General features: G+C 48.8%; 1 protein-coding gene across 6 annotated transcripts in view; it reads left to right on the plus strand.

Annotated features, from left to right (window-relative positions):
• Nucleotides 1–13,410, plus strand: part of KANSL3 (KAT8 regulatory NSL complex subunit 3) — a 65,154-nt gene that overhangs the window by 21,443 nt on the left and 30,301 nt on the right. For 5 of the 6 annotated variants that reach the window (XM_030551826.1, XM_030551832.1, XM_030551829.1 and 2 more), the window contains exons 10-15: nt 1,967–2,041; nt 2,959–3,116; nt 5,276–5,339; nt 6,326–6,526; nt 10,080–10,236; nt 12,888–12,965. In XM_030551826.1, the coding sequence (XP_030407686.1) occupies nt 1,967–2,041; nt 2,959–3,116; nt 5,276–5,339; nt 6,326–6,526; nt 10,080–10,236; nt 12,888–12,965 (733 nt within the window). The remainder of the gene's footprint in view (nt 1–1,966; nt 2,042–2,958; nt 3,117–5,275; nt 5,340–6,325; nt 6,527–10,079; nt 10,237–12,887; nt 12,966–13,410) is intronic. The other variant, XM_030551828.1, reaches the window with a different exon arrangement.

The raw sequence follows: 13,410 nt of genomic DNA on the forward strand, positions 1-13,410 counted from the left end.
GCAGGGTATTGGAGTTAGAGGACCCACTTCTCTTCTAGAACATGAAGCACTCATTGAAGCAGACGGCCTGATTCTGCCCTCTTGTACCGCCCATTGGAGTTCAGTTTGCACTTACATCCGGGCAAAAGTGAGCTCTGGGAATCAGGCTCGGTGTCTTCAAGGGAGGTTCTGTATTCCGCGAGCACAGGCAAGGGAGAAGAATAACCATCCTTTCCCTTTCTCTTGCAATCGCCGCATGAGCACAAGAATACCAAGAAGGGGGTGGGGTAAAGTCCAGTAGAGTCTCAGAGTTATGAATTGTCCAGTCAACCACACACTTCATTTGGAACTGGAGGTGCACAATCAGGCAGAAGCACAGACACAAAAAAGCCAGTACAGTGCTATGTTAAACATAAACTAAAAAAATAAAGGGAAAGTTTTTTTAAAAACAAAAGATTTGATAAAGCAAGGGAACTGTTCCTGTGCTTGTTTCATTTAAATTAAGATGGTTAAAAGCAGCATTTTTATTTGGCATGGCAAAGTTTCAAGACTACATTAAGTCAGTGGTCAGCTGTAAACTTTTGAAAGAACAACCATAACGTTATGTGCAGTGTTATGAACCTCTCAGTGTAACGAACATCCCATTCCCAAGGGGTTCGTAACTCGGTGATTCTACTGCACTGGTGTATAAAGTTAAAATCACAGCTCATGCACACACGCTAAGGGGCTGAACGAACTTCCTGGAGGGATTATGGAACTTCTGTGCAATTCCTGTCATATAGCGTCCACATATCTGGCCTCCCTCCTCCTAACCCTGGGCAGCTAGGTAGCAAACCCTGTCTAGCCTGTATGTTTCATCGGGTAGAGAGATGAGAAGGCTCCTCCACCAGGAGGAGGTGGCGGCTTAGTGCAGAAATTGAGATGAAAAGAGAAAGCCACTTTTGGGAGGAGAATATTCTGTCCTTCAAGCAATAATACAGGCCTGGAGCATGGAACCCGAGGGTGGTATGACGGCGGGTGGGGTGGAGCTGCTTGGAGATCCAGGTCGTAGGAAGGGAGAGACAGACCAGGAAGAATCTAACTTCAGGGTGATAGAAAGAAGCTTGCTATTTGGCAGTCACACCAAGTAAAGCCTTGTATTCCTAGATTCCCAACTTCGTGCTGAGTTGATGTTTGGAGTAATCTGTTCCTAGGGTTATGTGTGACTCTATGATTAAAAGTCTGTCCTTGACTGGTGATCTGCCTGTTGTCAGTACACAGCCCCAGTGTTCCGTCTCATTTTTGACATCCATATGCAGAATGAATTTTGTTATGTGCACCAATATAGATGTGATGTATAACACCACATCAGGGCTGGGGCAGAGGGTTGGGGTGCAGGCTTTGGGGTGGGGCCTCTGAGTTGGGGCCAGGGATGGATTTGGGGGTGCAGGCTGCCCCGGGGCTGCAGTGGAGAGAGAGGACTCCCCCCATCCCTCTCGTTGCAGCAGCTCAGGGCAAGGGGAGAGGCGCCACTCCCAGGCTGCAGCAGCTCCAGCGGGACTGGGCTGTGTCAAGGGAGGGGCATCTCTCCTCTTGCTGTGGCAAGTCTGGGGCAGGTCCATGCTGGGGCCGGCGGGGAGGGGTGCCTCTTTCCTGGCTGTGGCAGCTCCGTACTGGGGGAGAGGCATCTCTCCCCACCGTAGCCCTGAGCTCTTTCGCGGGGCTTAATAGGCAGCTGTGTGGCCATGCAGCTTAGAGGGATCTTAGCCCAACTCTGAAAGGGCTTCTCTCCTTTCCCTCCCAGCCTGAGGTCCTGTGTTGCAGCCTCTATCTTTTTGGGCACAAGCAAATGAGGAGATTGAGATCTTTGCTAGAAGGAAGTATTATCAAAGCCAGGGGTGTCCCATGGTGGGAGCCCAGCAGTGAGGGCTCTGCTAACTATGTTGACACTGAGCTGGATTGTTCTGGGAGGGCTCTGGGTAATGATATGTCTTGCTGGTTTCTCTAGGTCTCAGTAATGGAGTACGTCACCGCAGTTGTGTGCCTTGGATTCCCTCTGCTCACAGTGGATGGGCCCAGAGGGGTAAGCCCAAAGCAGGGGTCAGAGTTCAGAAGATGGGATTGGTTAGGTAACCAGGCCACTGGACCTGTGAACTTGCTTTAAAGTCCAGTTAGAAGAGCAAAGGTCTGAAGTTTGGTTCTTCACCTGCCAGTATTTTCAAGTGTGTCTGAGCCCATCTAGTGTTTGGGGTGATGGAGAGCCAACAATCTGGGCTCTGGGCAGTGAATCGTGGCGGGGCAGTCTGGGAGGGAAGGTGCTCAGGAGTTTGACTGCATCCTTGGTGTGACAGCAGTGGTGTGTGCCTGTAACACATCTCTAGAGCCTCTCCTAGGCCCCACTCCAGAAACAGTTGTTGATCTCACCTTGTTTTGCACTCATCAACAAGAATGACTTAGGCAGACTTATCTGGTGGCCTGTCTAAGACTGATTCAGGAGTGACTTTGGGACCCTGGTGCCGCTCCGGTGATTAGCTTTGGGGGCTGTGTGAGAAGAGTAGGCCCAGGCACTGTATTGAAGTATAGAAGGCAGGGAGTTCCATACAGGGGACAGTTCTGTACCAAAGCCTTGTTCAGGGCCACATTTTCCCACTGGGAAAATCCCCTTTGGGACGTAATCTGGGATGTCCTGAAACTGCATGGTACAGGCCTATGACATACCATTGCATGTTAGTCAATCTAGCATTGCATTTGGGTAGCTACAGCAGTGATGGGGGAAAATGCAGTGAGAGTGGCTGTCTTGATAGGGGGTCAGTCTCAGCTGGTGTAAGTCAGCGGAACTACTCCAATTTAGACCATCTGAGTTTCTGGCTCCGTGCCTCTAGTATAAATGTATTTACTTGCCCCATAAAGGTTGTCAGGTCCCAGGCCTTCATATTCCATCGCCCAATGGGCCCTCTGTCCTTCAGTTTTAAAATGTCTCGTTGTCCCATGCTCCTGCAGGATGTGGATGACCCCCTGCTGGACATGAAGACCCCAGTTCTCTTTGTGGTTGGTCAGAATTCTTTGCAGTGCAACACTGAAGCTATGGAAGATTTCCGAGAGAAAATCCGAGCTGATAACAGCCTGGTGGTGGTGGGAGGAGCTGATGACAATCTAAGGTATGGCTCTGTGAGAGAGTCCCATGCTGTTGGGATGCCGTCTTCCAGAACCATTGAGCAATGTCTGTTTGGGCCCATTGGCCATGCAAGAGGATTCTAGGACTTCATTCTGAAATTAGATAGGGACTGGATGGCTGACAGGATAAAGAGCCTTTTATTCCTGAATAGTCAAGTTAAATCAGGCCCAGGTTGGGAGGAGAAACTTACTGCCATCAAAATAACTATGTGGAATGAGTTGGTAAGACATAGTCCAGCTCCTTGTGGTCACGTGTCCACTTCACAGTTGGCACACATTGATGACCTTGTAGTAGTCAGAGCTTGAGTGGGCCATAGAGAATGTACTGTCCTCTTTATGGCTATAAGTCATGCTTTTCCAGATCAAGGTGGAGGTAGGCAGGTAGGGCAGTGTGTGCAGGAAGCTTGTGCTGTTCCTGCCATCCAGGCTCTGTTCCATGGGCAAATAGCAAACTCAGTTCTCCAGGGCTGACAGGTTTTGCCTTTCACTAGCATGAGCATTCGTCACGTAGGGCTGATGGGTGCGTGTGGGCTGACGGACTGCAGCCGATTTACAGCATTCCTTTCTGCTGACAAGTTGAAAGTCCTGGGTGCAGCAAATATCCCCTTTGCGAAAGGTCAGAGAGCCTGATTTCTGTAGACTTTCCTTTTCCAAATCATTCTCGGCTCTGCTCTTGGAGGTGGATTTTGGCTGTTTGCAGTGTCCCTAAAGGGCACTCCTTTGGGAGGTGGTCAGCGGGAGAAAGAGTGCTGTGGGATTGGCAGGAAGCCATGGGCCACCTGCTCCAATCACACTGGTGTAAATCTTGAGTAACCCCGTTGATATCAATGGAGCTGATCTGCTGTAAAATGAATGTGGGAGAAGAATCAGGCCTGGCGGGCAAATTATGCAGGCACTGTCATGACAGTTGTTATGTGTAATTAGGAGCCTATAATAAGAATGATCAGAAAACTGGGGAGGGGCGTGACATGCAAAATGAGCGACTAGCAGCGTTGAAAATGAAGTTTGAAGGGAGAAGGCGCCTGTGGGCCTGAGTTTCAGAGCTGCCGGGCCACTTCCCGTTGCAGCCAATGGGAGCGCCAGGTGCTCAGCCTTAGAGCTGGGTGAACAATGGAGTTCTTGCTTCGCTGGCAAATCCAGAACATTGAAAAAACAGTTCAGCTCAGGTGGAAGCAGAACCAGTTTTTTGTTTGGAAATTTTCATTGAATCAAAAAGTAGAAAAAGGTTTGTGTCAAAGCGACGTGTTTTGATTCAATCCCACTTATTTTATTTCAGGCATTTTGATAAAAGCCAAGAGGACGGGTAGCTGAGCCCTTATAACCTTGAACCCAGGGGTTACGGTTCTCTGGGGTGAGTGTCCAGGTTCAATTTCCCCTTCTGCCCCATAGGGAGAAGGGGGTTGAACTTGGGTCTCCCACATTGCAGAAGAGTGCCTTAACCCTGGGCTACTGGATAGGCTGGTGTTTCTCAGGCCTTGCCTACGCTGGTGCTTTACAGCGCTGCAACTTTCTCGCTCGGGGATGTGAAAAAACACCCCCCTGAGAGCAGCAAGTTACAGTGCTGTAAAGTGCCAGTGTAAACAGTGCCCCAGCACTGGGAGCGCGGCTCCCAGCGCTGCAAGCTAATCCCCATGGGGAGGTGGAGTACCTGCAGCGCGGGGAGAGCTCTCTCCCAGCGCTTGGCGCCACGACCACACACAACTTCAAAGCGCTGCTGTGGGAGCGCTCCCGCGGCAGCGCTGTACAGCTGCAAGTGTAGCCATACCCTCAGTCTCTCCTGTTGAAGCTGTTCCACTTGTTATAAATAAATAAATAGTCATTGGAGCAGGGATGTGAACTTGAGTCTCACACCTCCCAGGTGTGTGATCTTACCACCAAGTGATAGTCTCACTCCTTTTCTAGTCACTGTCATCTGAATTTCACCCCGCTCTACTCGGCACATTGTGTCCAGCAGATGGAGCCCTTCAGTTAAGCCCAATTAGAGCTAATTAGCCCCTATTTCCTATTGTTGGAATCACAGTAGCGCAACAAACCCTCATTTGATTATTGGCTTTCAAGCTAAGAATGTTGTCCACGTCGCGGTGGGGGCAAGGGAAAGCGGGGAAGAATGAACATCTATTGACTTGCCCACCTTTTTAAATAGGATAAGCAAAGCCAAAAAGAAGGCAGAAGGCCTGACGCAGAGCATGGTGGACAGATGCATCCAGGTAATGAGCAGAGAGATCTTTCGGAGCAGTTTCCCCTCCATAGCATGACTGCCCAGTCATCTCCATGAGCACACGCTCCAGTGCTGCTGCCTAGATTGACTGGGCAGGGGTGGGTGGGCAAGTGAAATCATTGACAGCATAGCTGTCAAGTGCCCTCGAGGTGAAATCAGTAGTCCTGACATGTTAACCCTTTGGATGCTGTTATCAGGGCCACAGTCCTGCATGTACCTCTTGGTACATGTGTGTCCCACGTCACAGGTTCCAGCTTCTAGCAGTGGCAGTTTAGCACAAGCCCAGCCTCCTGTGCTAGACTATCTGCCCCATCAGTGCCTAGTTCTGAGGCATGCAGCACACTGGCTTTTCCAGTCATGGGCGTCTCTGAAACAGAACACCCTACTGAAGCATGGACTGGCCTTGTGCTTGTGGGGGAGGATGGAAACCTCTAGAACTAGTTGGTGCCATCCACATTCATTTCACTTGTGACCCAAATGGCTTTGATGCTGCTTTACTGTCTTTGCTGATGGTACTACGCTCACGAATCGCCCAGCAGCAGTTTTCAAGAGGCCCTGTCTGCTGGGGTGGCTGTTCCTAGGTTATGGGCCATAAAGGAGGTGTATTTTTCCAGATGTCCTGATACATTTGACTGGCCTGGGAGGGCAGGTGTTTGTGGTTCTTCCTTTTGTGGTACGGAGAGCAGCATTCTTCCCTCCCTTTCCCAGAGAGCCACCGAAATCAAGCTTTAACACAATACCTAGTAACATTAAAAATAGCTGAATTCTTCTTGTCTTGAGCAGCATAGCTGGGAAGGTCTGAGTGGAGTAGAATCTAGCAAAGCCCTGGCTGTTCTCTCTGTTTCTGGAATCTTAATGGTCTCAAGAAATAAATACTAAGCTAAATTTCCTGCATCCTAGCAGGGTAGTAACTGGAAGCTGCTTCTAGGCAAACCGTGGAGGCTAGTTATTAAGAGATGTCTGACTCCTGTGTAGGATGAAATAGCTGACTTCCTGACTGGAGTCCTCACCCGTGCTGACAACCATTCAGGCTCTGACCCCAGGGACCTTGATGCCGAGAAAAAGAAGAAACCACGTGACTTGACCAGGAGGGACCTGTCGTTCGACTTGCCAGAAAGAACCAGCAGTCCCACCTCCCCGGCAGCCAAGGTGCCGGCCTCGCCTTCTGGCTCAGAGGTAGGGACTGGCCTTCTAAGATGTGGAGCTGGGGAAGGCCTGTGTTTGAATGACAGTTTTGTGGGCTGTTTTAGCACTGATGAGCCAGGCTGTGAGAGCACAGAAATGTCAGTGTGTGGGGAGAGAGGGGTGCTTATGGATGTGTCAGCTGCTCACGCAAATGGCTCTTCTAAAATAGATGAGTTGCATTTTAAGGTTTCCTGCAAGGCTTAAGAACATAAGAACGGCCATAGTGGGTCAGATCAAAGGTCCATCTAGCCCAGTATCCTGTCTTCTGACAGTGGCCGATGCCTGGTGCCCCAGAGGGAATGAACAGTGATCCATCCATCTTCTGTTGCCCATTCCCAGCTTCTAGCAAACAGAGACTAGGGACACCATTCCTGCCCATCCTGGCTAATAGCTGTTGCTGGACGTATCCTCCATGAGCTTATCCAGTTCCTTTTTTAACCCTGTTATAGTCTTGGCCTTCACAGTATTCTGTGTCAAGGAGTTCCACAGGTTGACTGTGGGTTGTGTGAAGAAATACTTCCTTTTCTGTGTTTTAAACCTGCTGCTTATTAATTTGATTTGGTGACCCTGAGTTCTTGTGTTATAAGGAGTAAACAACACTTACTTATTTACTTTCTCCACACCAGTCATGATTTTATGGACCTCTATCATATCCCGCATTAATCGTCTTTTTTCCAAGCTGAAAAATCCCAGCCTTTTTAATCTCTCCTCCTATGGAAGCTGTTCCATACCCCTAATCATTTTTGTTTCCCTTTTCTTTACCTTTTCCAATTCCAATATATCTTTTTGAAATGGGGTGACCACATCTGTGGGCAGTATTCAAGATGTGAGCATACCATGCATTTATATAAAGACAATATGATATTTTCTGCTTATCTATCCCTTTCTTAATGATTCCCAACATTCTGTTCGCTTTTTTGACTGCTGCTGCACATCAACTGAATGTTTTCAGAGAGCTACCCACAATGACTCCCAAGATCTCTTTCTTGAGTGGTAACAGCTAATTTAGACCCCGTCATTTTATATGTATGGTTCGGTTTGTTTTCCAATGTGCATTACTTTGCATTTATCAACATTGAATTTCATCTGCCATTTTTTTGCCCAGTCACCCAGTTTTGAGAGATCCTTTTGTAGCTCTTTGCAGTCTGCCTGGGATTTAACTGTCTTGAGTAGTTTTGTATCGTCCGCAAATTTTGCCAGCTCACTGTTTACCCGTTATTCCAGATCATTTATGAGTATGTTGAATAGGACTGGTCCCAATTCAGACCCCTGGGGAACACCACTATTTATCTTTCTCCATTCTGAAAACCGACCATTTATTTCTACCTTGTGTTTCCTATCTTTTAACCAGTTACCAAGCCATGAGAGGACCTTGCCTCTTATCCCATGACAGCTTACTTTGCTTAAGAGCCTTTGGTGAGGGACCTTGTCAAAGGCTTTCTGAAAATCTAAGTACACTATATCCACTGGATCCCCCTTGTCCACATACTTGTTGTTTCCCTCAAAGAATTCTAGTAGATTGGTGAGGCATGATTTCCCTTTACTAAAATCACAAATTGTGTTCGTCTACATGTCTGTTAATTCTTTTCTTTACTATAGTTTCAACCAAGTTGCCTAATACTGAAGTCAGGCTTACTGACCTATAATTGCTGGGATCGTCTCTGGAGCCTTTTAAAAAAATTGGTGTTACATTAGCTATCCTCCAGTCATTTAGTACAGAAGCTGATTTAAATGATAGGCTACATACCACAGTTAGTAGTTCTGCAATTTCCCATTTGAGTTCCTTCAGAACTCTTGGGTGCATACCATCTGGGCCTGGTGACTTATTACTATTTAATTTATTAATTTGTTCCAAAACCACCTCTGATGACACCTCAATCAGGGACTGTTACTCAGATTTGTCACCTGAAAAGAATGGCTCAGGTTTTGGAATCTCCCTCACATCCTCAGGTGTGAAGACTGATGCAAAGAATTCATTTAGTTTTTCTGCAGTGGCCTTATCGTCCTTGGGTGATCCCTTAGCATCTCGATTGTCCAGTGGCCCCACTGGCTGTTTAGCAGACTTCCTGCTTCTGATATATTTAAGACATTTGTTCTGTTACGTTTTAAGTCTTTGGCTAGCTGTTCTTCAAATTCCTTTTTGACCTTCCTAATTATATTTCTTTTACACTTCACTTGCCAGAGTTTATTCTCCTTTCTGTTTTCCTCACTAGGATTTAACTTCCACTTTTAAAGGATGCCTTTTGCCTCTCACTGCTTCTTTTAATTTGTTGTTTAGCCATGGTGGCACTTTTTTGGTTCTTTTACTATGTTTTTTAATTTGAGGCATACATTTAAGTTGAGCCTCTATTACGGTGTCTTTAAAAAGTTTCCATGCAGCTTGCAGAGATTTCACTTTTTGCACTGTACCTTTTAATTTCTGTTTTACTAACTTCCTCATTTTAGTTTAGTTCCCTTTTCTGAAATTAAATGCTATCCGTGGTGGGCTGCTATGGTGGGTTCTCCCCCTATCCCTGAACAGGGATGTTAAATTTTATTGTTAAGGTCACTATTACTAAGCAGTTCAGGTAGATTACCTCTTGGACCAGATCCTGTGCTCCACTTAGGACTAAATCAAGAATTGCCTCTCCCCTTGTGCATTCCAGCGCTAGATGTTCCAAGAAATGGTCGTATATGGTGTCTAGAAACGTCATCTGTGCATCCTGTTCCGAGGTGACATACCCAGCCAAAACAGGGATAGTTGAAATCCCCCATTATTATTGAGTTTTTGTTTTTATAGCCTCTCTAATGTCCCTGAGCATTTCACAGTTACTATCACCATCCTGGTCAAGTGGTCAGTAATATATCCCTACTGCTATATTCTTTTTATTAGAGCATGGAATTACTATCCATAGAGATTCTATGGTACAGTTTGGTTCATTTAAGATTTTTACTTCATTTGATTCTATGCCTTCTTTCACATATTGTGCTGCTCCCCCACCATTATGACCTGTTCTGTCCTTCTGATATATTTTGTACCCTGGTATTACTGTGTCCCATTGAGTATCCTCATTCCACCAGGTTTCTGTGATGCCTATTGCATCAATATCCTCATTTAATAGGAGGCACTCTAGTTCACCCATCTTGTTGTTTAGACTTCTAGCAATTGTTTATAAGTGGGAGGGTGCCTGGGCTCAGGGTCGGAGTGCAGAGGTGTGTGAGTGGGTGGGGCTGGGCTAGGGGTTGGAGTGCTGGTGGGGAGGCCTGGTCTGGGGGTCGGAGTGCTGGACGAGGAGGCTTCAATTCATGAGTGCTAATCCTTGCTCTGATGCTGACTCCTGGTGTGACTTTGGGCAGGATACCTGCTCTCCATGCCTGAGCTTCCCCATCTGTAAAACAAGGATGGTGATATCAAGCTTGGTCATCGGGGGTTGTGATGGTCAAGTGGGAACTACCGATCTGTGGCGATGTAAAGTAATTGCTACACCAAACATTATAAATATCCCATCGCTGCATCCTGCCATGGAAACCTGACTGCATAGGGCTCCCTTTCTTGTTTGGGCAGGATCTGTCCAGTGTCTCCAGTAGCCCCACCTCGAGTCCCAAAACCAAAATGGCTGCTGTGTCATCTGTCCAGAAGTCCAGCCAGATGGGTGCCACCCAGCTGCTGAAGAGACATGTGCAGAGAACAGACGGGGTCCTGACACACAAGCAGGCGCAAGGTAACTCCCCAGCAACTCGCTCCACTCGCCTCCTCCTCGTTACCCTGGTAAAGCCTCTTGGGGGTGTCATTGTCCAGCTATGCTCATACTTTGCCCCTCAGGGCTAATCTAAAGTCTCCAAACTTCCTTTGGCTGTGTGACGTTCAGATGGGGCAGTCTCCCCACAGCTCAAGCCCTATGCACCATCACTCCTAAGCAGTGGCATATGGGAGCTGACTCTGGGCAGGAAACGGTAGCCTCTGTGCCATAAAAGGGTGAGTTGCTTACAGGCCTTTGCTTTGCTATTTCCGAGACCAGGAAAGGTCTTTGCCCGTCCTGGTGGCCAAATCATCATGCAGTTGTAGAATGTCAGCCCAGTGGGTGTGGGCACATCCATTTGGGGGTGCTTGATGGGCTGGTGGTTTGTATCGATGAAGATTTTCTAGGGAGTAAAGAGTGGTTGGGGTGGGTCAGGCCACTGAACCGGGATGAAGATGAGGGTCTAGCGCATGGGTAATCAGTAGGCAGACCGCAGGCCAAATCCAGACTGCCAGATGCTTTTGAACGGACCCCAAAATCTTATTTCTTATTATCATCGTTGTTGTTTTTTCTGGAATCTGGGCCGTGACTGTACCTTGATCTTGGACCTTGACAAAAAATAATTGACTACCCTGGTCTAGAAGGCAGGGGAGGGCCAGCCACCAAGAAGGAAAGGCTAACCTGAGCCGTGTTTTTTGTCCTGTGGGGTGCTGATAAGGTCTTGGGATGCACCTTCAGTCGTGCGGGGAAAGAGGTCGGAAAGGTCTGACAGTCAGTGGTCTGTTTGGTGTAGGCAGGGTTGTTATAGCCATGTTGATCCCAGGATATTAGAGAGACCAGGTGAGTGAGATGATATCTTTTATTGAACGACTTCTGTTGGTGAGAGAGACAAACTTTTGAGCTACACAGAATAGGAGCGCTGTATAAGGAGCATGGGGGGAGGGATAGCTCAGTGGTTTGAGCATTGGCCTGCTAAACCAAGGGTTGTGAGTTCAATTCTTGAGGGGGCCATTTAGGGATCTGGGGCAAAAATCTGTCTGGGGATTGGTCCTGCTTTGAGCAGGGGGTTGGACTGGATGATTTCCTGAGGTGCCTTCCAACCCTGATATTCTATATGTCATTCTATAAATTCGAAAACGTGTCTCTCTCGCCAACAGATGTCAGTCCAATAAAAGATACTACCTCCCCCGCCTTATCTCTCAGTGGAGTGGGAGGTATGTTTTCCTCTGGAACTTGTGGATAATATTTTGTCACGGGTGGTCCATGGAAAGCCCCTCCTGGCAAACACTGTTGATTTAGTTGGGGTTGGTCCTGCTTTGAGCAGGGGGTTGGACTAGATGGCCTCCTGGGATCTCTTCCAACCCTAATCTTCTGTGATTCTATGATAATTGGGAAGTAGTTCTGCAGTCTCCAATCTTTCTTGCTTTCTTTGCTCAGGACAGATCTGAACAGATCTGGCCTGCCAGTTCCCCCTCAGCATTACCTTGTGCTCCTGCTAGTTCTGTGCATTCTCCCTCTGGTTCACAGTAGGTTGCAGACTGAAACTTGAGTCCAGGTCTCCCACATGGTAGAGCAATGCAAGAACCGTTCAAGTCTGCTCTGGCCTATGTTTTAGCTATAGGAGCAAGTTCCTGGCGAGTGTGAGAAGGGAACTGAGCAGGAGAAGGCTCTGTGGTTGGTATCTTGGCAGACACTTCTGCAGGGTAAACACAGTCCAGAGGGAGGTTCATGGAAGCGTTGTGGCAATGAAAGTTTGCGAGTGCTAGTTACTGTTTTCCAGTCATTGCCAGCATTTCAGCTCTCAGATGCCCAGTGTGACTAGCTGTAGGGTGTCTGTGTGGACGGCTCCAATACCAGACATCACATGCCTGCTCGTGCTTCCTGGAGGCGGTAGTCAGGGGACAGTTAGGGGACTGTGGTAAAAATGGAGTGTAGTTTGGTAGTGCTTTCAGGGAGAGAGGGAGAGGGATGTCTCCAGACCTGTTGCCCCTTCCCAGATGAGTGTGATGCATTGCAGTTTGCAGGATCAGTCAGTGCTGTCTCCAGATGCCCTGAGACTGCATCACGAAGCTGTACTACCATCTGTCAGAGTGAGTGGGGTCTGCAGAGCTCCCCGCTAGACCAGCTGTGAGTCTCAGGGAGCAAGTGGGGTCTGCAGAGCTCCCCTCTGGCCAGTTGTGGGTCCCAGGGAGCGAGTGGGGTCTGCAGAGTTCCCCGCTGGCCAGCTGTGGGTCCTGGGAGTGACTAGGGTCTGCAGAGCTCCCCTCTGGCCAGCTGTAGGTCCCAGGGAGTGAGTGGGGTCCGCAGAGCTTCCCTCTGGCCAGCTGTGGGTCCCGGGGAGTGAGCGGGGTCTGCAGAGCTCCCCTCTGGCCAGCTGTGGGTCCTAGGGAGTGAGTGGCGTCTGCAGAGCTCCCCGCTGGCCAGCTGTGGGTCCCGGGGAGTGAGGGGGGTCTACAGAGCTACCCACTGGCCAGCTGTGAGCCCAGGGAGTGAGTGGTGGCTGCAGAGTCCCCCTCTGGCCAGCTGTGGGTCCTGGAGAGTGAGTGGTGGCTGCAGAGCTGCCTGCCCCCCGCCTGTCACCTCGTCCAGTGAGAGCTAGCTGTGATACTGTAATTCTCTCTGATTCATTTCAGCTCAGTTTGCTGCTTTTCTGAAACAAAACATGCTGGTGAGGAAAGCTCTTCCTCCTGGCACCTCTTCATGTCTCTTTGGTGAGTATCTCCTCACTTCCGCTCTCTCTCTGCTTCCTTCCTCCTCTGGCTTTCCTCCATCACCTTCCTCTCCTCCTTGCACTGGTTTGGGGGGCGTTCCAGCGTGTGGTCCCCCTCTCTCTGCTCTTTGCTTTCTCATTGCTGTAGTGGGAGCTGAGGCAAAACAGCCACACCCCTCCCCTGGCTTTCCCTCTCTCTGGCAGGGAAATGTTCCCTGGGAGTGACATGATTTCGCAATGGTTTGCTCTGAGGGACTGTGGAATCACGTGGGTGACCTGGCAGCTTCTTGTGGTCAGGAGCGGAACCCTTTGTGTGCTGGGTCTGACTGGCTGAGATGCAGACCCGAGCACGGGCAGTTGTGCTTTTGACATGGAAAGCACTTCCTTGATGCATGGTATGGGAAAGTGCTTTGGACAGTCAGTCAAGGGTGCAGAGACGGGGCTGC

Source organism: Gopherus evgoodei, chromosome 2 (assembly GCF_007399415.2).
Source record: "Gopherus evgoodei ecotype Sinaloan lineage chromosome 2, rGopEvg1_v1.p, whole genome shotgun sequence".
NCBI classification, from domain to species: Eukaryota; Metazoa; Chordata; order Testudines; family Testudinidae; genus Gopherus; species Gopherus evgoodei.